This window comes from Aristolochia californica, unplaced genomic scaffold (genome assembly GCF_029961685.1).
Source record: "Aristolochia californica isolate CCGP_79_NKW_82.1479 unplaced genomic scaffold, dmAriCali1.0.hap1 SCAF_4, whole genome shotgun sequence".
NCBI lineage: Eukaryota > Viridiplantae > Streptophyta > Magnoliopsida > Piperales > Aristolochiaceae > Aristolochia > Aristolochia californica.
In genome coordinates this window covers 2,165,644-2,189,551 of record NW_027182103.1, presented here as the reverse complement: position 1 = coordinate 2,189,551, position 23,908 = coordinate 2,165,644, and the positions used below count along the sequence as shown (strand labels likewise).

Below are 23,908 nucleotides of genomic sequence, written 5' to 3'. Positions count from 1 at the left end.
ATTACACAACTCTTTTATTAAAATCAATATTAAATTATTTTTTATTTTAAGTATTTAATAAGTCTTCGAGAGTCAGCGACTCGGACGTCGTCTTCTTCTGGTTCCCCCGATTGAAAATTTGCAGTCCTCACTTCTCATCTCTCATCCCTTGTACTCCCTCCCCTTTTCACCTGGGGGATAGATTTCTTCCTTTTCATTTCTCAGACATCAATATGATCGAGTCGGAAAGCTGGAGAAGAACGCGAATATAAAAACCCAGGTCGGTTTTCTCCTCTCTTTTTTTCTTCTAAAGCCCAGTTCCTGTTTTTTTGGGATGGAAGTTTGTCTGTTTCTAAAAATTTGTTTCTATATGGAATACGAATTGCTCGAGTTTCTGGGACATTGATGACGAAGACATTTATGCAATATCAGTTGATTCTTGGTTGGATTTTATTGGAGTCGTTTTTCTGTTTTTTATTTTGTGTAGGACTGGGAGTATCTGATTATCATCGCCCACTTGTTTCAGTGAAAAGGATGAGAATCAGAATGTCCAAATTCTTCTGTCGGCGTGCAGCTTTGTGGAGATCAAACTTTTCAGTTATTTCCAGTGTGACCAGCGATGAGGTAAATTTTGTATTCGTTTTGTAATTTTCGTCAGCTGTTTTTTTGTTTTTGTTTTTTTCAAATTAAATGTCAAACGCTGCGAAAGCAGTCATAGTTTTGCATATTTTGATGTGGTAAGCAATAATGCTAGAGTGCAAGAGCAACCGGATGGCACTTTGAAGAGTTCTGTTCTCTGAAGTTGTGAATTTGACTGTAACGCCTTCCTTTTCCTAGCCGAGAGAGCATGAGATGTAAGTAACAGAAATTAAAAAGCCAGGGACTTTGTGAGGGCAGCGGGTACAAAAATTTGTCCCTCTTAAGTATCTGAAAGAAAAAGGTAAAAAAGCTGTAAGAAAAATCTTGTACTGGATCATTTCTCAAATTCTATTTTGAATTCACAAACTGGTTTGCAACTGAAATATTTGAGTGATCATTATGTTTTGCTCATTCTATTTTCTTCAGAACGCAATAATATCGAGAGCTGGAGAGTATCATAGAAATAGCAGCTTGAACTACCATAGAGATACAATGCTTTTGTATAAAAAAAAAAAACAAGTTTTGGAACTTGGAAATGGTATTTCAGAAGGTAACACTGTGGGAAGGATATTAAACAAAGACAACTTAATTTTTGGAACAATAGAGATTGATGCTAATTGACAGCATAGTTCTTCAAAAGATTCGAGTCAATTACCTCAGTTTAACTGCTGCTACTTTTGAATGAGGTGCTTAATAAAAAAATTGAATGTGGTAAAAATGCTTCAAAGGTTTTATCGATTAAGATGAGATTGAAAATTTCAATATAAAGATGTATTGCTGTTCTACTTGTGTTTGAATATTTGCATTGGATGGGGATGGGGTACGATCATCAGATTATTTTTCTAGCTGAAATATTCATCAAAAGTTGACATTAAAAATATGGCTTATTTGCGTAACTTGCAAGAGGTGTTATGTTTTTGTCAAAAAAATTCATTGATGGAAGTTTTGTTCAGATATAGTTGGTTACGCAGACACCTTAGGCAGTGCAGCAGATACATGACAAGAGATGCCATCAATTTAATATTTGGGCAATTCTTTATAATTTAGTTTGAGTTGTCATCTTCCAAAACTGCAGGTTGATGTGGTTGTGGCAAAATTCAATGGAAGTGCCAGCTCTGTCTCTCCTAGCTGCAGCCAGACTCTTTCTGGTTGGTCCTGGTCAAGAGCATTTGGAGTGTCCTGTGCAAAACAATCAGAAACTTCTGAAAAAGATACTCCAGTTTCAGATATGTTGATTGATTCATTCGGTAGGGCACACACTTACCTAAGGATCTCTCTAACTGAACGTTGCAATCTTAGGTGCCAATATTGTATGCCAGCCGAAGGTGTGGAGCTGACTCCTAGCACTCAACTTCTTTCACAGGATGAAATTATTCGGCTGGCAAATCTCTTTGTGAGTTCTGGGGTGGAAAAAATTCGGTTGACAGGTGGAGAGCCCACTATTAGGAAGGACATTGAAGACATATGTTTGAGGTTATCTGAGTTGAAGGGGCTAAAAACGCTGGCCATGACCACAAATGGAATTGTTCTTGGAAAAAAACTTCCAAAGTTGAAAGAATGTGGTTTGAATTCTGTAAATATAAGCTTAGACACGTTGTTGCCTGCAAAATTTGAATTCATGACCAGGCGTAGAGGGCATGAAAAAGTTATGCACTCCATTGATACCGCTGTGGACTTAGGTTTCAATCCTGTTAAGGTATTCTTCTGTCAGTCTATACTTGTTTCATTCAAATAAATCTTCAATATACTCATTTTTGTGTGTTTATATCAGGTGAATTGTGTTGTAATGCGTGGGTTAAATGATGATGAGATCTGTGACTTTGTTGAATTGACAAGAAATAGACCCATAAATGTTCGGTTTATTGAGTTCATGCCCTTTGATGGAAATGTGTGGAATGTTAAGAAACTCGTTCCTTATGCAGAAATGTTGGATAAAGTGGTAAGATCGAACTTTGGCAGATAGGTCAATTATTTTTATTTTAAGCGAGCAATTTTTTGGTGTAGTTTATAAATTTTGAGTTTGTATTCATCTTTTTCATTTTATTTGTGGGCAGGTAAGTCAATTCAATGGTGTGAAGAGACTTCAGGATCATCCAAGTGACACAGCCAAGAATTTTAAAATTGATGGCCATTGTGGGAGTATATCCTTTATTACTTCAATGACTGAGCATTTTTGTGCCGGTTGCAATCGGTTGAGAATTTTAGCCGATGGGAACTTCAAAGTTTGCCTTTTTGGCCCTTCAGAGGTTAATGATGTTCTCTTTTTGTTTTCTCCCTTTCTGTGATTTTCTTTAGGATAAATTGTTTCTCGTGGGTAACAAACTCAATTTAAATTATCAATACTCACAGGTAAGTTTGAGGGATCCTCTACGCAGTGGTGTCGATGATTCTGGCTTGAAAGAGATTATTGGTGCAGCTGTATGTATACTATGTGTACTATTTCTATTGTTTTTCTTCATGTTTTCATTTAGGATCAAACTCACAGATTCTTAATATTTTGGCATTTTATTTTCATGCATTATCATGAGACATTCTGAGGGTTACAAAACTGATGGTTTAGCATATTTAAACAGGATATGAAGATTGATTTATTCTGTTTTGTTGAAAATTAGGTCAAGCGGAAGAAAGCTGCTCATGCTGGGATGTTTGACATAGCAAAGACAGCTAATAGACCAATGATTCATATAGGTGGCTGAGGATTGGGATCTTTGATGCAAAATTATCAGCAATCTGCAATTTGTATTTCATGCTAGAAACAAAAGGAGAAGGCTAGGTTTTCCTGGATTACCCTTGGATTCTTCCCTTGATCAACACAATAATGCTCTCCCGGGGGATTGAAACCCAGGAGAGGGTGAAGAGCCTCAACTGATCATTTTGAGGCATAAAGAAGCAATCCGACAAATGAAGCAGGACCAACCTGGCAGAAACATTTCATAAAATTTTCTGGGTGTTCAATTTGATCAGTGGTATATCAACTTCTCCTCAATCAGTATTTTGTTTTGTGGAATATGTTTTTGTATTTTGTATGATATATTTACTGCCAATGTTTATGACATTGATGAATTTGGCCTTTTGATCTGTACAATCTGCTTGTTGTAAAAACAGGTATTATGTTAGTCAAAGAAAATAAAGCTGGAAGAAATTTCTTGAAGCTGTTTTTAATGCTTCAATGCAAGCAGGATCAGATGAACTTTTGCCTAATCTACAAGGAAAGTAGTAAATAACCCTGTTCTTATGTAAAAAAAGAAGAATATAAATCTAAACTTTCACTTTCTGTGATGGTTGTTTTAAGTGTTTTCAGGCAAGATTTTGCATCCTCCATCTACTCCAAATGAGTGAATTGAACTCTTGTGTTTCCTATCTTGCTTTCTTGTTTTAAGAAACAGGTTTTGGATTTTGAAATTACTTACCACTAATTTTTAAAAACTCACCAAAACTCCAGTTCATATAGGATCATATGAATAACCCTATTTCTTCTAATGTCAAAACAAGGATAAAAACCCCAAATCAAATAGAAATTGTCTTCTTTTCAGTGTTTTGAAAAATAGAAAACACTTGAAACGTTCTTATGAATATCTTTTGTTGAATTCCATCACCATAAACCTTAAAGTTATTTTCTCTCTCTATATTTAGACAGTTATTTATTTATGATATAGTACATCTCAAAGATATATATAAATATTTCTCTCTTTTCTCAATATTATTATTATATCTATTTGACTATTTATGATTCTATATTTTATTTTTTAATTAATCCTTTATTTACCATCTAAAAAATCATATGCAGGGAGTGTTCTTTTAAGCTGTTGGTATATCTGTGTAGACAGAAACAATCTGAGCATTATTAGTTTGTTTTTGGTTTAGAATCTTAAAAAAAAAAAAAAACTTTTTCACGCGTTTAACTGTTTTTGGTTTTCCTGATTCTTGCATTGAAACTTTGCCCCAGAGAAATGAAAAAAACTGTTAAAGATCTACGGCGTATTTCACGAACTGAACGCAAACCGAAGCCCTCGTAAGGTTTTAACTCTTGGGAATTGCTTCAGAGGGCTGACATGTAGAGTGCAAAGGTTTTTTTTTTTTTTTTTGGTTCTTCTCTTCTTTAATAATTTTAGTACTTGGGCGTTCTGATTTTTAAATAAGGCAGCTCTGACAGAAATATTTCAGTAAATTTAATAAGCTTTTCCAGACAATCAGTTTGGACTGTAGTAGGAACATTGAGTGTAACGTTTAAATAATCTTAAATTCTAAAATTCCAGTTTGAGGCTTTATGCCCAAGCTTCATCTGATGATCACTTCAGTGAGTTCATCACCTCTCTGCCCAGTAGGAAAGGAAAGGAGAAGCCCCCATTGCTATCAGTACCAAGGCTTCTGGTACGCTCCTCTTCAGCTGCAGGGAGTCGTTAGTTTTCAGCAGTAATTTCAAGCTAGTGATTCTGATCTATTCCTGGCCACACATCCCAAATCGAGCACCACAAGGTTGAAATCTCTTGCTTATGCTATTGTCAACCACTGACTATCAGCACCACCCTTGCTCACAAACAGCCGCCATGACCTTGTCCCATTTGCAGAGCAGTTCTATGTACCTTTCAACAGACTTGCTTAAACTGATTTGCCATTCCCTCGTGTCTTCACCACTCACTGTCCATCTGTATGTCTGTCAAAATCTGTCCAGCAATCAAGGAGTCAAATTCTGTATCTTAGTTGAATTCAATTCATGGTGGCACTTCAATAACAACTTGAGAGCTGAGAGTTCTGTTGGACCTCCGATTTCCTTGGTGGAGGCACTAGAGATGTTTTGCATGGGAGTTTCTGATTATGGTCCTTACTGGGATCGTGCTTTGGGTTACTGGAAAGGGAGCTTGGAAAAGCCAGAAAAGGTGTTGTTTTGGAAGTAAGAGGAATTGAAGGAAGACCCGGTGTTTCATTAAAGAGGTAGGCAAAACACACCCTATATCCTTTCTCTCCAGATGAGACAGAAGAAATCAAGGAATTATTGACGATGTGTAATTTTGAGAATATGTCCAATCTGGAGGTGAAAAAGAGTGGAATGACAAGTCTAGCATTCAAAACGAACAAATATTTCAGTTATAGTACAGATAGGAGATTTGGATGCACTATTTGACTCCAGAGATGATAGAGCAATTGACTCACAGAGTAAACAAAGATTTAGGGATTCAGGATTAGCATTCTCCAATATCGTCAGACAAGCTGATAAAAGTTTTCTGAGATACATACCGAAAGAAGACTTGTCCTTCTGGATTAGGTCATTAGGATATCTATATAAATAATATGGAACTGAGAAATATGAATGATAAAGAAAGAGGGATTTCACTTAAGGTGCTTTACCCATTCAATAATGATGCACCATTCACAATACCATCAGTTCCATACTAGGCTGGTGCTTTCTTCCACTGTTTTGCGTCTTCACTCCCTGTATTAATATGCTCCACATTTAATTAATTCTGTCATTCAGCTTTGCCCTATTCAAAAAAATTCTGGGGTACAGAGAAGCCAAGGAACTGGTCAAATCAAAGTCTATTGTTTAAATGCAATGAAGATGATTTGAGATAATCTATTTGCCACAAAATAGTGCACATGGTACTCTACATAAACTGTTCTCGTTGGCAAAATCTTCAGACAAAACGTGTCCATCAGATGTTAAACAAATGGCTAGCTCTCCAATGGATCTTTAAAGCCAAAGTCTTATACTCCCCTGGCTTCTTGGCCAGAACTAACTTCAAATGATGGGAGTGTATCTTTTGCTAGTAAATCGTCTGAGAGTGCATGTTAACTGTCTTCCGCTTTAAACACTGCCACTTTTCTCTTCCATATATTCAAGCTGGATGGCCATAACCACAGACTATGCTTTTTCCTTTCTTTCGTCTTCTTTTTCTGTTCAGTCCAAAAGATACATTTTGATAGGCCAACCTTGCTCTACAGAATTTTCCATGTTTAAGAGGCGATAGAGCCTCAATAAAAATCCATGTTCTTTTCATTGTATTGCCTTTGTACACCTCTAGCCACTGTCAGCTTCTATGGTTATGTTTGGAGATACTTTTATGGAGATATCACTCCAAAGGCCATAGATATTAGTTCATTTGATAAGAGGAAACCATCTGGATCACTAAGCCGAATATATGCTAATTTGTCCAGCAAGCCAAACTCATATGCAGTGAGAGGCCTTCTGTTCTCATCCAGTGCAAGTACATGGCCGCTCTCTACAAATGGTCGAAAAGTTTCAAACAGAGAAAAAACAAGATTGTTCCCGAAAGCTCCTCCAAACTCCTTGACATCTAAACCTCTTGCCATTCTAAGAGACAACATTAGAACATCCATAGCCAAATCCTTGGCATCCACATCATTATTAGTCTGATTACTGTTTAACTCCTCTTCCAATCTATCCACATAACCCATGTATTCTTTTAACTTCTTTGGCCTTGAAAACCTCACACCGCCAATATAACTGGCAGAACCCAAACCAAAACCATAAAAAGGTCTGTTTTGCCAGTAGATCAGATTGTGCATACACTCACTGCCCTTTTTGCTATAGCTACTAATCTCATAATGATTATATCCAGCATCAGCAAGTATCTGTGAAGCAGTTCTATAGAACAGTGCAGACTGGTTTTCAGAAGGAAGAGGATATTCACCTGGTTTATACCTGTAAAAAAAGGAAAAAAATGTTTAGGTAAACTCAATGCAATGCAAGTAGCATATCAGCTACTTGATTGTGTGTGGTTAAACTTGACCTAGAATGGAGTACATGAAACAGGAATTTCAAAGCTGATATGGTAAGTCCTCCTAAATCGACATTCACTGTAGTTAATGAAGCACACACCCCAACAGTGAGTTGCTCCTTCAGGCTTGGAGACACTGTACATGTCAGACACAAAAATTTAATCTCAAAGCCACCCGCTGATCATGTGAGATAGATCAAAACCATAGAAGATTGTCTCTGTTTTCATTGATCATAAAGTTGCCTTTAGATCTTTAAAATGTGCATAAAGCAGCCATATATGAAGCACAAAGCAGTTAGTAATGTCACTCAAGCAAGTGCTGATTTTTCCTAACTTACCATAGTCCAAACTTGGTTCCTTGCTCCACCTGCAAATCGTAAACAGATATGTGTGTGGGTGCTGCTTTCACAGCCATATCCAAACTCTCCTCCCACATCTCTGCTGTCTGATGCGGCAGGGACGATATGAGATCCAAGCTCCAATTCTCGTATCCACAAGCGCCGACAATATCAATGGCCTCCATCACCTCTTTGAGACCATGGGCCCTTCCACACTTCCTCAACATTTCATCTTGGAACGCCTGCACGCCTACTGATACTCGGTTCACACCCAGTTCCTTCAATTCCCTCAGCTTCCCCTCATCAAACGTTCCCGGGTCAACTTCCATCGAGACTTCAGCTTCAGAAGATAAACCGAATTTTGCCCGCAAAGTATTAAGGACCACAGAGACAAGTCCCGGGGGAACAAGAGATGGTGTCCCACCCCCAAAGTAGACGGTTTGGAGTGGTGGGTCGCCGGACCCTCTATTTCTTACGGTTTCTATTTCTCGGCAGAGGAGACTGACGTAGTTAGAGATTCTGGGATCATCATCCGCAGCGGAGTCGGTAGGCAGAGAAGAAGAGCCAAGAGCGACAATAGGGAAGTCGCAATAGTGGCAGCGTTTGCGGCAGAATGGTAGGTGGATGTACACCGATGTAGGAGGCGATAGAATTCTGGCAATGAAGTTCGGTGAGGCATTTACACAAACCTGTGGTGAGCTAGTTGAGGAAGCAGAAGAGGCCGAGAAGGAAGTCACGGGGAATTTGGGTCTGAGCGGGACGGCCGAGAGGATTGGAAAGAGGGTTGCTCTGATAGTCATCGTACGAGAAACACGGAGGTATGGAAAGAAGGCGGGCAACCAAATCGAAATCTCTGCTCTGCAGAAGACCGAAAAACAAAAGCACCGTGTATAGCAAGGGCATACAGGTTTGTGCTTGCCAGAAACAGAGAAGAGATATTAAATGAGACCTACTTGCAGCAATCATGCATTCTCGTAGATATAAAAATATGTGAAGGCAGACGAATGGCAAAGGGTCGAGATGGCGATTTGGGACATTCACCCTTGTCTGCCCGACTCCGTCTCCCTCTCAGAGGAATCAGGGTTTTTAAACTCGAATTAGACAAATAAAAATCCAACTCGTCCATCTAGCGGCTGGATTCTTGTGGAATCGAAGGGAATTCAACAAGAACAGAACGATCGAATCTCACTATCCAATCGAATTCTACCAAATTGCGAGTTAACAGGTTGAACTTTCAACACCGTCTCAACTGTGCCAAATCACCCAGATCCTTATCTTCCGTTTAGAGGGAGAAGAGTCCCTCACCCTCCACTACGAGCATAAAGAAGGGGAGGTGAGGGAGGGGAATTTGATAATCTTTCTGTTGATCTACTCAAACCCGAAAAAAAATGATAAAAATTTCTTAATAGCTATAAATCACTCAATTAGATATACAGAATTAAAATTACACTCAAACCCTTGATTCATTCCATGGTGTTCACAATTTCTGGAAGGACCAACTCAGAAATCTAAGCTCAGACTGCACATTGGTGATTAAGATAATGAACACCACCTTATCAGAGCTCAAGCATCAATTACAAACACTTACCTGTTCTTCCTTGTAAGCTACGTTATTACAAAAATTGTAGGCACTCCATAGATACTAAAAATATTTCACCATGTACGGGCCTTCAAGCTCATAACCCAGTTTCCTATAGTAATGGCGGGTTCCAACGCCTGAAATTACAGCAATCTTCGTCGAACGGTGCTCCCTGCGAGCAATCCTCTCTGCCTCTTCCATCAGTAGTGTACCGTAACCCTAGCGCCAAAACACAATAAACCCCACTCAGTACTTGGAGAACAATTTGCAAATCAAGAAAAATGCAATTTGAGTTGAGGGCGGGATCTGCTAGTGCTTCTACTGGCAGTCCCATTTTACTTCAAACTGCTCTTTCTCGACGGTTATTTAGATAGACGAAGACCAAATAGAGGAACAAAGAATATCTATATATCAAGTTGACCAACAGGTAAAATTTGAATCATCTACTAGGAAGCCAGAATATTGAACTCCATTTCCCTCTCTTATAGAGTACTTTTTTTTTCTTGAAACAGCAGGCCATTAAAAGGTACAATATGAAACAGAGTACAAGTGATTTTTAAATGTCACCTGGTGCTGGAGTTTGTCAGCATCACGTCCATGGACTGGGACTGCAGTTCCATAAACATGAAGCTCACGGACAATTGAACACCTTCCAACCAGTTCTGGGCCCGTTGTATTCCGGCCACATTTACGTAGTCGAAGCAGTCCAACGAGAATGTCCTGCATCAATCAATGACACTGTAAGGGTATTTCCAAAGCCAAATTCCTGAAAGAATCCAGTTACCAATAACACTCATTTTGCAGATACCAAAAGAGGAATCGTAATTCCAAAAATTCAAAAAATAATAAAGTTAAGAACATTTGTTCCACAGATACCAAAAGGGAAAATATTCATTGTGGAATTCCCAGAGAAGAGATTCAGGTCATTTGCCTTTATCTGGTATGTGTTTGACCGCTAATTGAATCTATTATACATGCGCATCCCTATCATTTGTTATGCAATCCAAGTTTCATAGTAAGCCATGATAGTTAAGCTGTTTGTGAGTATGACATCCACAAGGACACATGATAACCCTACGGAGAAGATCTTTGATTCTCAGTATAGCACTATAATATTTCAGAAGCTTCATACCTGCCTAACATCCTCATATGACAGAAAAGTCTCCCAACCTTCATTAGCAGTGTAATCACGGCGAACAAGCACAACTTCTTCGGGTTTTATTTTATGGTGAATATCCTGACACAAAAATAAATTGCACCACAAGAAGTGTTAAACAACACAGAACTTTGCAATTGCATAGCAAACATTATTATATCCCATGTAACCAACTGAAGTTGATACCCCAATGTACCTGGATGCCGGCTTCACGAGTTCTAACGTCACGGCATTTCAAGCCCAAGTCTTCCATACGTGCCAGAGCTAGCTCACGCAGATTTCCTTTTTCAACCCCAGAAGTAACTAGAGGCATGGGTATATCCCTTTGAACTCTATAAACACGAGTCCAAGGTGGAACCATGGCTAGAATCCTTGCTACAATGTCCACAAGGAGCTCCGGTGGGTAATTCCTATACCTGCATTAAAGGCCAGATGGCAAGTATCATGTCTCATTCTTATTATTTTTAAAAGTTGGCATTCTGCTTGAATCAAATATGCTGAGATATGTTCTTCTACTTCAGAGCATAGATACATCAAGTGCATGTGAAGGGTTACCTGCCAGTTTTCCACAGCTCATAGAGCCCAGTTCCACGAATAACAAGTGTAGGATAAATTTTAAGACCATCTGCCCTAAACGAAGGGCTGTCAAAGAATTCTTTAAAGCTTTCCAAGTCTCTTTCCATACCAACATTGGGAAGATCAGGCATCATGTGTGCAACAACCTATAAAAAAGCAAGGAAACACGATGGGACAGCCATACCTGGATGAAGCATTTTACCCATGTCTTTACACTAGTGTTATTCTTTTGCTATGTTATTATTAGTCACAACTTTTTCTGTGACATGATACAAATCCAGTACATCTGACAAGTAATCAAAATTGACCATGACAAAGAATGCAGCCAGGCTTGCTTAAACTTGAAACGTTACGTTTTCACTGAAGTTTGGATGCACCAACATATAGAAGAAATTTTGCAAGTAACATATAATAAGAGCAGAGGTATCTAGACCATGAACCAGTTCTAGAGGAACATTAAGCTTCCGGTTAAAACAGGAACCCATAAAAATTTCAATGTGCATGGATGTATACCTTGAAACCGGCATCCTTTGCCAAGCAAAAACAATCAGCCACAGCTGCAACAGTGTGCCCTCTGTTTGTATCCCGAGCAACGTCTTCGTATGTGCTTTGCACTCCAATTTCCAGTCGTGTACAACCATAAGAGAGCATTTGTCTCAAATGTGGCCCCAAACAATAATCAGGTCTCCTGTTAATCAAATAGCAAATTAAAACAATATAATGTAATCAGCACAAGCCAGATTTACAACCATCCTAGCAACCATTGATAAGAAAAAGGACAAGAATAGGAAAATAAAATAAGCATAATAGCATATTCTTGAGTTATAACTTACGTCTCGATTGTCATTCCAATACATTTTACTGCACCATGCTCAGAGTACTGCACAGCCTCCTCAACATTAACAGAAGTGTGTCCAGAAAGAGCATCATGAAGATTTCTAGTGAAATAATCACGATAGTCTGCTGGCAATGACATAAAGGTACCACCCATCAAAATGAATTCAACCTGAAAAAATATGACAATTGCATTGAGGACCTTGTATCAACATTTAAGATACATTTAAACAAGTCTGTAAAGAGAGTTGGATGACAAAAACCTTATCCACACTATGACCAAGTCTTTTCAGCTGATCTATTCGACTTCTCGCCTGCACATATGGGTTGTATCTGGAGCCAGGGAGACAGAATAAACAGTTAGAATGAATCAACTGAAAGGATTTGCAATATACTGCATGTCAGCTGGCAAAGTGTATCTGAAGGAGTAGGACTTGCACAGGTTCAAGAACACTTCAATTTTATAAAAGTGAAAAAGATGAAGCAAACCATTACAAAAGCTTCAGCAAGTCAAAAGGGATAAAGAGTGGAAGCCAATTGACAAAGTAAGCAATCGAATAATCTGAATTACATAGGAAATCAGCAGATTACCAACTGAAATCTTATTAGCATGCCATCTGGCTGCATAATTTTCTGAGAAAAGGAAAAAGGCTCTGGGAGAAGTTCCACAATCCTTTGCCATAAGGTCTATTGGGAACGTTATTATAGTGCTTTTTTAAGAAGTCGAATGTCTTTTAATGATAGCTTGACTGCAGAAGGGAAATAATAGCAATAAGTGAATCACCAATGTGTTAAAGTCCTAGGCAAGAGTACTTTTAACACGATGGTTCAGCCCAAGTCTTCTATGTGAAACTCGGGTACGCTCCTAGAACACCACAAGAAATAATTTCTATCTAAGGAGTTCTGATATTACCGATTTCTAAACATCCATTAAAAATTGTTGTCGTTGAATGAAATTAAGCTAAATGTACTATAAACAATATATAAAGCTGACCAATATAAAATATTGCATCAAACTTCTCTACCATCTCCACTACCTGTACCAAAGAAACGTTCTGTGTAATTTTCACTTCATTCGTTTCAAAATCAGATGAATTATATGCGTAGCAGGAATGGTTAATAGTGTATTCGTCCAAGATAAATCCGTTCGCTTGAAGAGGTAAAGGAAGCCATAAAGTTACAAATTATTCAGCCCGTTTAAGGTCCTAAAGTTAATAGAAATTATTAGAACTCAGCACTGGCTCCTTAAATTCAGGTGAGAAATAGCTGCATTTTATCATATGCAACATCATCCAGTTATATGGCAGTGATTTAATGATTAAATAAGCGTCGAAGGGCTACAGTAAAATGGCTATGTTGGTCCCAACTGAGGAAAACCCAAATTGGCTGAAGATTTCATTATATATTCAAACTGAAAGTTCATCAACACTCAAAAAAGAAACTCTCCTGAAACATCATATATACTGCAGATAAAAATGGAGTCAAGTCAAACAGCTGCTAGGAAAGATTAACGATATAATTTATCAAGAAGTGATATTACTGTTGACCGCAATAACGACTATCAACAGATAACCAGAAGAAAACTCATAATGAAGCACCCAAGGGCATCAGGTTTAGATACGACCAAACAAGCTAGCCAACAATAAATAAGTTCCGTCAGAACGGCAAAAATAAAATTCACCTGGCACGAATTGCACGCATGCTGGTGGGTTCATACCCAGTGTAAGACTGAGTACTATACTCAAAATCCGAGTCCGGCCCGCCAGGGCAGTACACACAAATATTCCCAGTAGTCGCTATATGGGGACAACGATGCGGCTTCGACATGACGGCAACAACAGCAATCCCGGAAGCAGTTCGGACGGGCTTGGCTCGGAGGCGTGGGAGTAGCGACTCGCGCTCGGAATCGGGGACGGCGGCAATCATCTCTACGAGCTTGGGAGCACGGGCGAGGCCATACTTGCGGCAGGCGGCGGATTTCAGTGCGTTTAGGTCGACGTCCTCGCCGCTGCGGGAGAGCTCGACCATGGAAGAGACGATCTCGGCGATGGCCCTCACTCGGGCTTCTTCTTCGGTGAAAGAGTGTGAAAGCACGCCGCCGCGTCCTGGGTTGGGCTTCTTCCGAGTTGTCTCAGCCGGAAGCGGCAGTATGGGATCGCTGGGGGCCGCCATGACTGCGTAGGGAGGCGGAGAGCGGAACTGCTTCCGGTGTTTTTTGTGCTGCGTATTTTAGAGAAGAGAACAGGGTGGCCCACACAAGGAGAGAGAAAAAGGAAAAGTTTTGGCCGTTCATCTGTAGATGGAGGGACCATGCGACCTCTTCATTGATCTCCTCCTTGGGCCTGCTAAAAATAAGAGATTTGACAAATTTGCTATGTGGCAACATGGTTAGATGGATGGTTACTACGAATTAACTTCCGAGCAATTCAAGCTTAGGCTTGAACAATTTTTCCCTAAGCTTGAACTTAGTTCGAACTTCGAATAAAAGGTTTTCATGGAGATGCTTAATGCGGGGATGGGTTCTCAAAAACCTTCTCGGATAGGATCCTGTTGCATACCCTTTCTACGATCGACAAATAACGAGAAGAGAGAACATTTCGATTTGTGAAGTCCCGCGGAAAAATCCCACTCGGTTACATGTCTTCGATTTCTTTAAATCCTTGTGCTTCTTCCGTTCAGCCGATTCCCCTTAATTTAAGAGAAAGAGAGAACCGTGCCGTCTCTCTCCTCCAGTCTTCCACCACCTTCAGACAAATAACACAAATCCACGCTCACATAATCCGGAACTCTCTCCACCAAAACAGCTATGTTGCCGCCAAGCTCGTGGCGCTTTGCTTTTCTTTCAAAAACCCATGTTACGCTACCCGCGTCTTCCATCAGGTGCCAGACCCGAATCACTTCGTATGGAACGCCATGATCAAAGGGCTTTGCCTGTTTGGCGATTATGACGATTGTCTAGTCTCCTTCGTGAGATTGATGAATCATGGGTCGAGGCCGGATCGCTTCACATTCCCCGTTTTGTTCAAGGCGTGCTCGAAACTGGCGGCTGCAGGAGAAGGAGAGGCTCTTCACGCCCATGTTTTGAAATTGGGTATGGGTGCTGATGTGTTTGTTCTGACGGCGCTGATGGATTTTTATGGGTCTTGTCATCAGAGTTCCGCTGCAAGACGTGTTTTTGATAGAATGTCTGAGAGAGACGTTGTCAGCTGGAATGCCATCCTTGCGAGCTATTTTCGTTGTGGACTGGTGGAACTTGCTAAGGAAGTGTTTGAGGAGATGCCTGAGAAGAATGTTTCTTCTTGGACGACGATGATAGGAGGGCTTGTTCAGAATGGAAATCCTAGAGAAGCTGTGAAATTATTTCCGGAAATGAAGATGGCTGGTGTGAAGCCTGACGGGAAATTGATTGTGACGCTTCTTTCTGCTATTGCCGATTTGGGTGTTCTAGAGATGGGTCAATGGATCCATGACTTTGTGAAGAAGAACGGGATTGGGATGGATCCCTACATTGCTACCGCGCTCATAGACATGTATTCGAAGTGTGGGAACATAAGGGAGGCTAGACTTGTGTTTGATGGCATAACTTCAAAAACCCTATCATGTTATAATGCCATGATCATGGGTTATGCAGTTCAAGGTATGGGCAAGGAAGCAATCAAATTACTCAAGCAGGCCGAAAGAACAGAAGTTGGTGTGGACGACTTCACTATGATCGCCATTTTGATTGCATGTAGCCATTCAGGTTTGGCTGATGAGGGTTGCCGGTATTTTAAGTTGATGAGAGAAGTTTACGGCATTGAGCCGAAGATGGAGCACTATGGATGCCTGGTTGATCTTCTGGGAAGGGCTGCGAGATTTGATGATGCAATAGAGATGGTTGAGTCAATTGATGGAGATTCCTTACTGCTGGGAACACTGGCTTTTGCTTGCAGAGTGCATGGAAATTTGGAACTTGGTGATAAATTAACAAGGAAGATGTCACTGACGGATCCGACAAATAGTGGGTTGCTGGTACTGAAATCTAATCTATTTGCTGCTAAAGGGGAATGGGAAGAAGCAGCTGCTGTAAGGCAATTGATGAGGGAAAAAGGGATTGGAAAGAAACCTGGGTGTAGTTGGATTGAGGTGAACAACGTGGTTCACGAGTTTGTTGCAGCAGATGATTCTCATCCCTGTTCCATGCAAATATATTCAAAGTTGATAGTGTTGACGGAACATATGAAGTCTTTAGGTGGGAATGGAAAGTAAATCAGGGAGAAGAGACGAATTTTAAACTAAGAAATACTGAGTCATGGAAAGTCGGAATTAGATCTTCTTTGTAGCAATCTAATTGTAAAGGAATAAATGATTTGCAGAAGTGGAAAAAAGAAAGGATTACTACGTTGAACTCGATTCTTTATGTACACTGAACTCAGTTCTTTATGCAAATTCAAAAACATTTCCTAACATTTGCTCAGAAGAGGAGACATCCCCTCCTAATACAGTCAAAATTACAGACTCACTGCACATCGATATCTAAAACTTTGCTTGAACTCTTAGCCTTGGGAATTGTTAAGTACAAAACACCATCTTGCACCTCTGCCTTGATTTCTTCCCTCTCTACATTATCAGGCAGAGCTATCCTACTACTGTATCTGTCATAGTTCCTCGCGGACCATTCTTCTTCTGCCACTTCCCCTTGAGAGATCTTGAGCTGCTTCTCGGCTTTGACAACAAGCATTTTTTCCTCAACCCAGACCTTCACATCATTCTTGGTCATGCAGGGCATGTCAAACCTCATCTTATATTCGGTCTCGCTCTCTTTAATCTCCCAAGGAGTCCTCCCTCTTCTGTAAGTCCCACCAGCTTCATCGTTCAAAGAAGAGTAAGCAAACGGGTCTTCCATGATTCTTTCCATAGTTTCGATCATTTGATGAATCGTTCTTGCAGTGGGAAACCGCTCCCATATACCTGAATCCATTCATTATCATTGTCATAAACTTCAAAGTATGCAATAAATGTTTCGCAAAAATATTAAATGGGTAATTGTCTACATACCTACAGGAGCAACCGGGGCTGTTCCTTTCTGTGGTTGCCTGCTGGGTCTCTGCAAATGGTCCAAACTGTCTCTCCTTTCCCCAGCCATTGCCATTGGCTTCACCCCTCTGAAAGGATCAGCAGGAGACTGCGACACTGGTGGGAACCTGGCCTTCTTGTACCCAGTTCTCTTCCCGCATGAGTGACACAACTGACGGGGAGAAATGCTCAAATTGGAGAGAGATGAAGACATTTCTTTTCAAGACCGATGCAGCCGAAGAACCTTATACTGGGCGAGTCTCGTAATCAGCTACAAGAGTGGAGGAGCCATGTATAGTATTGAAGGGATTTGACGGAGCTTTCTGGAATGTGCTTAGCTTTGAGTGAGGAATGATCTGGTTTCTTTTCTAGAATCCTCTCTGAATGGAGGAAGAGGGAAGCTCTTCTGTCCTCTTCTCTCTTGGGGTATTTTAGAAATTACACCTTTGCGTTTTAGGTAGTATAGTCATTTTTACAATGTAGTGTGTGAGCCAAGTTCAATTTCCAGTTTCTGCCATTTTTCAGAAGCAATCCACGACCAGGGACGCCACATTTTGCGCCCCAAATACTAAACTAGATTATGCTCCGTCTCTTCGGCTGAGAAGGGGGACCTGGTAGTGGTTTCTTCATTCATGGCGTCTCTTATCTGCAAATTTCTTCCATTGCAACCTCTCTCAGCAAAGTCATCACAGACCCTTCCTTCTTTTCCTTTATCTCCTTCTTCCCTCACCTTATTTTCACCCTCTACTCCCGGCAAAAATGGGAAGCTTTCGGTTACGCGAAAGGGAGAAAGTTCTTCATATGATTACTTGTCAGTAGCACACCCATCTGCAGCTTATGCGAATACTCTTTTCTTGAGGGCTGGGTACAACGTGCAGGTCGTCGTGGAGGATAATGAGCCGGAGGAAAAATTGCTTGGCAGGTTTCGGAGGGAGGTGATGAAGGTGGGGGTGATTCAGGAATGTAAAAGGAGGAAGTTTTTTGAGAACAAGCAGGAAGAGAAAAAGAGGAAAACAAGAGAAGCGGCAAAGAGAGAGGCGATGAGGAGGAGGAGAAGGTATACAGGCTTCTGTTCCTTTCTGCTTGATTTACTTTGTTCTTGTGCTTACATGTTTTAGAGCTTTTTTGGGTTTTGGCATGTGGATTCGAGGCTATTTTCGGTGAAGATTACCCCTCTCGTTGAAGGAGCCCTTTTCAGTTCGTTTATTTTATTCTTTTGGTTCTGATTCAGCTAAATTTGTTATGGTTTCATCTGTTACTTTGAAATTTTCCGTTCAAAGAAAAAGTTCGATTCTTGTGTTTTATCTTCTGTATGAAGAAAGGGTTATGCTTTTGTGATTCTCATTTGCTTGTTTGCATTCCATTTCTCCTCTGTTGATATCTGTTTCTGTTCACGATTGTTGGTGTCGTGTACCTTGTATAATTATAATGAGGATAATAATAATTTCCATTCCAAGATAGAGCTTTCCTAGGTTTCTGCTTCTTCTTTAGTACTCTTTCTTTTTCATTTGATTACCTCTGATTTTCAGGATACTGTATGTTAATGTTTTTCTGTCTTGCTAGTAGAGTTATGGGATCTTAATCATCTTGAGCTGTGACTTGTCTGTCTATTACTATTGATTTCTATCCAAGAGGAAGACCTCATCACGCATGAATTTGTTAATAATTGTGAGCAATAGTTTGCTACTGTATGGAATTCATTGCCTCAGTAATACTTCCTTATCATCTATTTTTTACTTTTGTCTTGTTTGTGGAATCAAAATCTAGTATTGTTTTGTTCTTTTTCCATATCCATTTGTTGTGGAAGATGAACTGTCATCAGTTTTTAACAAATATTGGTGAGAACTGAGACGTTATGTATATGAAGGCTTTTTTTTTTTTTCCTTTTCTATATTTTTAGGCGCCCTCAAAACAGGAGTCCAGTATCATTTAAGCCAGAGGACTCAAAGAGCAAGAAGGATGATGAAGAAGAAGACAATTGGGAACTTCCTGAAGGCAAACCTCCTTTTTGAGAATTACATCTGCATTTTGTTGGTAGACTTCTAAGAACACTCAAGAGCATTTGCCTGACTAATCCCTTTTTGGGTTTGACTGCGAGATGTCTAGCAAAAAAACAAGTAATCCTTTCTTGTTTAGGTTGTTATTATTTTTTACTTCAAGAACTCTGCAATCAATTGTTACCTTTTGATGCTTTGTTATCTGCCAGAACTCACTTTCTTTAAGCTTTGTATGATTCCTCAAAACTTCTATTTTTGTACCTGAGTGATCCATATGGATATCGAATTACCTCTCTTGACTCAAACAACGATTATGTACTTCAAGTTTTTGAAGTTTGGGTATCGGAAAATGGATTTAAGATTGCAAAAGCCATATAATTCTACTTTGAGCACAGTATTCACACAAGATCATCTTGTCATTTTTTTCAGTTCATTTATCTGTAAATTTTGTTGCATGATACTTGATTATATATCATCTTACTACCAAGTGTCGATAAGGTAACAATAGTCTGTAGATTGTCTGCAATTTCATGTATCAACTATTATTGATTTAGTTCCATAATCATGTTCTAATTGTGGATGCACACCTACAATTTTAGCTAGATATATATTATTTTTTCTAAAATCTCATTAAAGTTTCTTTTTGCCAATAGGAAACCATGGTCTATGAAGGTGCTAAAGAAATTTTTCTGGTGTTTGTGCCTGGTTTAGGGGATTGAAATTTTTTACCCCAATCCCACAAAAAGTTAAGAGGGGTTAGAAACATGAGTTTCTTATTGTTTTGAATCTATAGAAAAAAAAAAAAAACCGAAAGGCATAAACACAGGAAAATCGGTCTATAGGAATTTATTTTCCAACGGGAGTTTATAATTTTTTCCATCATTTTGTTATCTTGTGAGAATGAGCTTTTGTTTTCCTTGTCCATATATCCCTGTATATATCTAATGTTCTAGAGTTTTATGACAGTGAGCTTATGTAAAGGAATGAAAAAAGGGTATATAAAACTGTTGAAGCAACCATGGTCATACACAGGAGGAATTTCTATTGTACTCTTTTAACTTTTGGGAGTGAAGTGAAAAGGCAGCATCCTCTACTGGTTAAAAAGGGATGGAGTTTCGGGAGGGGGGTAGTGATGCAATCTTGGGTTCTTCACCATGGGTGCCTCTTACCTTATGCCAGGTACCAATGTTGATGAAGGTGATCATTTCAGCTGGTTAACTCATCACATTTAAATGGGTGAACTCATCTTTCTATCCTTCTTACAATGGGTTTGCACACTACAACAGTTCAATGCTAAAGATTTGGAGTCTCAAAACAGTTTCCGTGTCTGTCTGCGGGAAACCTTCTTTTACCAGAAGAGTTTCAGGCCAGAAAGAAGGAAACTGAGGTCTTTACTTCATCCATGGAGGTATTGCCAGAGTCTCAGAGAGAGCTTTGATTTTCTTTTATAATGGCATAGAATTAGAAACTAGAAGGAATTTGCTCAACGATTCGAGGACATGGCTGTTGCCTGCTCGTAACAACGATTAAAAATGCCAGCCTCATGTTTTGTGTTTATAATTTTTTTTTGTTTTTGGTCTATTTTATAGTTTATATACATAAATTCGATAAATTTCTGTTGCTAAACAAGCAATATTAAACAAAGAATTCCCCTCGACTCAACCCCTTTCAAGGACAAATTCTCCCGAAATAATTTTTTAAAATAATATAGTGCAAATACAATGATTATGACATACGTTCTATTACACTCCATCTAAATAAAAAAACTGATAATTTTAAGAAAAAATCTGCCTCTAATGACTTAAAAAAACAATTAAACCTTTATATCTCCTTATATACTTGTCCAAATTACATAAAAATTATACTAGAGTTACAACCAAACACATAGAATACCGAAGTTTTTTAAACTCTGATGTTCTCTTCTTCTTTATCTCCAAAACCCTAAAGTTTACTCTTTTACAAGGGTAAATGGTGTAGGAAATCTGGAAATCTTGCATAGAGAAGTGTGTTGCAAGGGTATAATGGTATGAAAGTACTCTTATTGTAATCATCGTCCTACATTGAGTTGGTATACAGATCAACATTTGCGGTAAGGTCGCTATGAGGGTTAGAAGGGGAGCGGAAAGCCTCTCTCCCAAGGGTGTAGGGGCGGAGCCCCCGCCCGATCGATGATATATTAACTGTTGTTTCATTAAGGGCAGTTTGAGAATTTTATTTTTGTATGACGGTTGCCCTAATTCTCTCTTTATAATTAAGGGGCGCTGCTATAGAAAACACCTGTAAGTATGTGCGATTTTTTTATAAACTATTTTATCTTTATAGTGGATTAATGCAGCGGCGATAGACAGAATGTACTCTCACCTTGAGGCGAACATGTATAAATCTTTTTGTTTTTCGTGTTTGTTTTTCCTTTATTCCATGTTTATTATTATTGATTTCATTAATTTGGAATTAGAGTGTCTAATTCCTAACATCAAGTGTTTCACTATCAGACCAAACATATTGAACTAGATTATATTAAGTAGATTCTAGGAAAATAGATATATCTTGTGTTCCTTTATAAAATCAACTCACTAATATTCTCCCTTTGAGAGGGTTGTAAGGAGAAGAAGACGCCAGACCATGACGATGATGAGGTATTCTGAATTACATCACCCACATGCATCTGTAATCTTTCTGTAATCTTTAATATGATTCTTTTGTCATCTTTAAACTTCCAAAGTTTCAAGTTGATGACTTTAAAAATTTATGCCTCTCATATAAGTAATAGCATTAGAAAACTGATGGATCTCGACAGGATTCTTGTTTCAATGATTGGATCAAATTTAATATGTTTTCTTGCTCAATGCTTCGTGCCTTCACGAATTATCCAGCAGTTCAAGATGAGAGAGAGAGAGAGAGAGAGAGAGAGAGAAAAAAGAGAGAAAACAAGACTTAAAATGATAATCTCCTTAAGAGCATAAAATATTACTGAGATGATGGGGAAATATTACCTCCTTAAAAGCCTCCATGATTGGGCAAATGGAGGAAAGGCAACAAAAGAACAGATTATGGAGGCTTTTCAGCATTTGAAGTATCATAGAATCATGAGATAAGCTTTACAGGTAGCTCTCATGGTTATTTCCCAAGTAGAATTCATCCTCTAATGAGTTCAGCCCATACAAAGATGAGATATAATCCAGAGTCTCTGCCCAATATGGTTTAGAGTTCACCATTGGAGAGGAAGAGTCCTCAACCATGAATGGATGGGTAGTTTCTTCCAGGGAAAACGAAGGGCTGCGACTACTGGAAGGATTGAACTGGAACTTCATTTCTTCAACCAAGCCATCCCACAACATGTCACAGCTATTGACAAGAGTGGCACTGCTTGTGCTCTGAATGCTCTCTAGTTCAACTGCAAATGTATCCGGTTTCTCTCCCAGAAACTCTTCTTCGCATGGTGTGACCTCTGTGACCTCTGGGCTCTTTGTCTCCACCTCTGATGAACTGGAATGGCCGAGAGACTCAACCTTTTGTTCTTGAGGCTGTTCGATGGGTTTGTGAGTTACAGGGTCTAATCCCAGTTGCTTCAACCTCTTTTTGATTCGAGTGTTCCAGTGGTTCTTGATTTCATTATCAGTTCGGCCAGGGAAATGAGCTGCTATCTTTGACCACCTGAGTGAGAAGAAAGAGTTTGGTGAGGAAACGAGGAACCAGAAAGAGCATGAAGAAATCAAACAGTTATTTCCCAGTTGAGATTTATAGTGAAATTGTTGAAAGGACCTGTTACCAAGGCGTGAGTGAAGCTGGATGATTTCATTCTCCTCCATTTCTGTTAGTGCTCCCCTCTTAAGATCCGGCCTCAAGTAATTAGTCCATCTTAATCTGCAACTCTTCCCACACCTCAGCAAACCTTCAAATATCACCCAGAAAATTAAATTACCTTCAGTAGTTGATCAAGAGAAGAACAGTTTAGAGAGAGAAAGAGTGGAATGATGAAGATTAATACCTGCAAGCTTGGGAACAAGTCTCCAACAGTGAATCCCATTGTTGAGAATGAAGTTGATGAGCTTCTGGTCTTCATCAACAGTCCAGGGTCCTCTCTTCAAGCCAATCCTCTCACAGCAAGGCTGTCTTCCCATGACACCAGCAAATTAACAAACACACAGAAGGAAGAAAAGAACAAGTATACAGAAGAAAGAGAAAGTAAAATGGGTGTCGGAGAACAGAAGGACTGCAACCCAGAAAACATTATAAACCACAAACAAAGATGCTCTGCCAGTTCACCCCAAGATTAAACAAAAGTTTGTTTTTGAGGCGTCCATGATTGCATGAAGCTTGCACAATTAAAGTACAAAGGTCATGAACAATATCAAAACGCAAATCCTCCAATCCCACAAAAAAATGGGAATTCAGCCCCCTTGGAAATTTCGCATGAAAGGGGGAAGGTTCATTTGTCATCACAAAGACGTGGGTTGGAGCTCGTTGACAAGCTTGGCACTTGCAGTTGAGGTCGTCGTCCCGGATTAAATAAATGGGTGGAGGAATCCTTCGTCGCCTCAAAAGCTGGACAGCATTGTCGTTGGAAGCAGACTCTTTTTATGAATCGAAGAGAGAAGGAGAGTTGATCGGATTTATTATGGGGAAGATGCTCTGGTGTTTGATTTTTTTATTGTGTTTAGTGGAGAGCAAGAAAAATATTCAGCGGTGGCAGAATATGGGAAGAGAGACACGAATACGGGAGGACGAATGGGACGATTGGGGAAGATGAATTGTTTGCTAAAGGAGATTATAAGCCTAGGCCCACTACTATTATAACCCATCATTTGATTGGGCCCTTTCACTCTTTCTTCACTTCACCTACCGGCCTTTTATAGTCCAAGCCCACCATTGATTGCTGAACCCATGCCACCATTATCCGTCGAAAATGGTCTCTTTCTTCCCCTTGGAAGAAAAAAGATCTGTCGATTTAGTCCACCATTTTCATCACTGTCGGAAGAAATAAGAAACGTGTACGCATGGCGGATTGAATTCGGATC

At 39.5% G+C, this 23,908-nt stretch overlaps 7 protein-coding genes and 1 pseudogene across 9 annotated transcripts; 4 read left to right on the top strand and 4 right to left on the bottom strand.

Annotated features, from left to right (window-relative positions):
- The first annotated feature begins 141 nt into the window (after positions 1 to 141).
- Positions 142 to 3,805, top strand: LOC137963602 (GTP 3',8-cyclase, mitochondrial-like). Of its 3 annotated transcripts, XR_011115221.1 has the most exons (8): positions 142 to 259; positions 467 to 603; positions 1,694 to 2,314; positions 2,390 to 2,557; positions 2,673 to 2,864; positions 2,968 to 3,036; positions 3,231 to 3,584; positions 3,724 to 3,805. XR_011115221.1 is itself a non-coding variant. In XM_068810741.1 (7 exons), exons 2-7 carry the CDS (start codon positions 514 to 516, stop codon positions 3,312 to 3,314), a joined length of 1,224 nt encoding a protein of 407 aa, XP_068666842.1. In that variant the 5' UTR covers positions 142 to 259; positions 506 to 513; the 3' UTR covers positions 3,315 to 3,715. The 3 variants fall into 3 exon arrangements, 2 of the variants coding, with proteins under 2 accessions (XP_068666842.1, XP_068666841.1); XM_068810741.1 differs by lacking the exon at positions 3,724 to 3,805 and having other exon boundaries at positions 506 to 603; positions 3,231 to 3,715; XM_068810740.1 differs by lacking the exon at positions 3,724 to 3,805 and having other exon boundaries at positions 3,231 to 3,715.
- A 972-nt stretch (positions 3,806 to 4,777) lies between these two features.
- On the bottom strand, positions 4,778 to 8,982 carry LOC137962395 (uncharacterized). Its single transcript, XM_068809231.1, has 2 exons — positions 7,694 to 8,982; positions 4,778 to 7,279 (listed from the first exon to the last, which is right to left on the bottom strand). The coding sequence occupies exons 1-2, from the start codon at positions 8,491 to 8,493 to the stop codon at positions 6,676 to 6,678; spliced, it is 1,404 nt and encodes a 467-aa protein (XP_068665332.1). The 5' UTR covers positions 8,494 to 8,982; the 3' UTR covers positions 4,778 to 6,675.
- On the top strand, positions 4,886 to 5,554 carry LOC137962153 (cytosolic sulfotransferase 15-like; annotated as a pseudogene).
- A 92-nt stretch (positions 8,983 to 9,074) lies between the features above and the next one.
- On the bottom strand, positions 9,075 to 14,049 carry LOC137963531 (elongator complex protein 3). Its single transcript, XM_068810646.1, has 9 exons — positions 13,520 to 14,049; positions 12,102 to 12,171; positions 11,838 to 12,010; positions 11,518 to 11,692; positions 10,984 to 11,150; positions 10,625 to 10,844; positions 10,405 to 10,509; positions 9,840 to 9,992; positions 9,075 to 9,491 (listed from the first exon to the last, which is right to left on the bottom strand). Exons 1-9 carry the CDS (start codon positions 14,008 to 14,010, stop codon positions 9,336 to 9,338), a joined length of 1,710 nt encoding a protein of 569 aa, XP_068666747.1. The 5' UTR covers positions 14,011 to 14,049; the 3' UTR covers positions 9,075 to 9,335.
- A 426-nt stretch (positions 14,050 to 14,475) lies between these two features.
- On the top strand, positions 14,476 to 16,086 carry LOC137962152 (putative pentatricopeptide repeat-containing protein At5g59200, chloroplastic). The gene has a single exon (XM_068808883.1). It carries the CDS (start codon positions 14,476 to 14,478, stop codon positions 16,084 to 16,086), a length of 1,611 nt encoding a protein of 536 aa, XP_068664984.1.
- A 142-nt stretch (positions 16,087 to 16,228) lies between these two features.
- On the bottom strand, positions 16,229 to 17,254 carry LOC137963983 (small heat shock protein, chloroplastic-like). The gene is made up of 2 exons (XM_068811236.1): positions 16,876 to 17,254; positions 16,229 to 16,788 (listed from the first exon to the last, which is right to left on the bottom strand). The coding sequence occupies exons 1-2, from the start codon at positions 17,105 to 17,107 to the stop codon at positions 16,337 to 16,339; spliced, it is 684 nt and encodes a 227-aa protein (XP_068667337.1). The 5' UTR covers positions 17,108 to 17,254; the 3' UTR covers positions 16,229 to 16,336.
- Positions 17,255 to 17,525: 271 nt separating this feature from the next.
- Positions 17,526 to 18,905, top strand: LOC137962151 (small ribosomal subunit protein bS21c-like). Its single transcript, XM_068808880.1, has 2 exons — positions 17,526 to 17,950; positions 18,794 to 18,905. Exons 1-2 carry the CDS (start codon positions 17,526 to 17,528, stop codon positions 18,903 to 18,905), a joined length of 537 nt encoding a protein of 178 aa, XP_068664981.1.
- A 2,946-nt stretch (positions 18,906 to 21,851) lies between these two features.
- Positions 21,852 to 23,860, bottom strand: LOC137961948 (myb-related protein 315-like). The gene is made up of 3 exons (XM_068808604.1): positions 22,879 to 23,860; positions 22,653 to 22,782; positions 21,852 to 22,544 (listed from the first exon to the last, which is right to left on the bottom strand). The coding sequence occupies exons 1-3, from the start codon at positions 23,009 to 23,011 to the stop codon at positions 21,989 to 21,991; spliced, it is 819 nt and encodes a 272-aa protein (XP_068664705.1). The 5' UTR covers positions 23,012 to 23,860; the 3' UTR covers positions 21,852 to 21,988.
- Between the last annotated feature and the right edge of the window lie 48 nt (positions 23,861 to 23,908).

What these genes read in the sequence shown, in the direction of transcription:
- LOC137963602 (XM_068810741.1), top strand. Translation starts at nt 514, where the DNA reads ATGAGAATCAGAATGTCCAAATTCTTCTGTCGGCGTGCAGCTTTGTGG. An exon ending in CAGAAATGTTGGATAAAGTG is followed by an intron (nt 2,558 to 2,672) that starts GTAAGATCGAAC and finishes ATTTGTGGGCAG; the next exon opens with GTAAGTCAATTCAATGGTGT. An exon ending in GCCTTTTTGGCCCTTCAGAG is followed by an intron (nt 2,865 to 2,967) that starts GTTAATGATGTT and finishes CAATACTCACAG; the next exon opens with GTAAGTTTGAGGGATCCTCT.
- LOC137962395 (XM_068809231.1), bottom strand. Translation starts at nt 8,493, where the DNA reads ATGACTATCAGAGCAACCCTCTTTCCAATCCTCTCGGCCGTCCCGCTC. An exon ending in GGAACCAAGTTTGGACTATG is followed by an intron (nt 7,280 to 7,693) that starts GTAAGTTAGGAA and finishes CTTTTTTTACAG; the next exon opens with GTATAAACCAGGTGAATATC.
- LOC137963531 (XM_068810646.1), bottom strand. Translation starts at nt 14,010, where the DNA reads ATGGCGGCCCCCAGCGATCCCATACTGCCGCTTCCGGCTGAGACAACT. An exon ending in ATGCGTGCAATTCGTGCCAG is followed by an intron (nt 12,172 to 13,519) that starts GTGAATTTTATT and finishes CCCTGGCTCCAG; the next exon opens with ATACAACCCATATGTGCAGG. An exon ending in CAAAGGATGCCGGTTTCAAG is followed by an intron (nt 11,151 to 11,517) that starts GTATACATCCAT and finishes GCTTTTTTATAG; the next exon opens with GTTGTTGCACACATGATGCC.
- LOC137962152 (XM_068808883.1), top strand. Translation starts at nt 14,476, where the DNA reads ATGTCTTCGATTTCTTTAAATCCTTGTGCTTCTTCCGTTCAGCCGATT.
- LOC137963983 (XM_068811236.1), bottom strand. Translation starts at nt 17,107, where the DNA reads ATGTCTTCATCTCTCTCCAATTTGAGCATTTCTCCCCGTCAGTTGTGT. An exon ending in AGCCCCGGTTGCTCCTGTAG is followed by an intron (nt 16,789 to 16,875) that starts GTATGTAGACAA and finishes GAATGGATTCAG; the next exon opens with GTATATGGGAGCGGTTTCCC.
- LOC137962151 (XM_068808880.1), top strand. Translation starts at nt 17,526, where the DNA reads ATGGCGTCTCTTATCTGCAAATTTCTTCCATTGCAACCTCTCTCAGCA. An exon ending in GCGATGAGGAGGAGGAGAAG is followed by an intron (nt 17,951 to 18,793) that starts GTATACAGGCTT and finishes CTATATTTTTAG; the next exon opens with GCGCCCTCAAAACAGGAGTC.
- LOC137961948 (XM_068808604.1), bottom strand. Translation starts at nt 23,011, where the DNA reads ATGGGAAGACAGCCTTGCTGTGAGAGGATTGGCTTGAAGAGAGGACCC. An exon ending in ACTTGTTCCCAAGCTTGCAG is followed by an intron (nt 22,783 to 22,878) that starts GTATTAATCTTC and finishes TGATATTTGAAG; the next exon opens with GTTTGCTGAGGTGTGGGAAG. An exon ending in CACTCACGCCTTGGTAACAG is followed by an intron (nt 22,545 to 22,652) that starts GTCCTTTCAACA and finishes CTTCTCACTCAG; the next exon opens with GTGGTCAAAGATAGCAGCTC.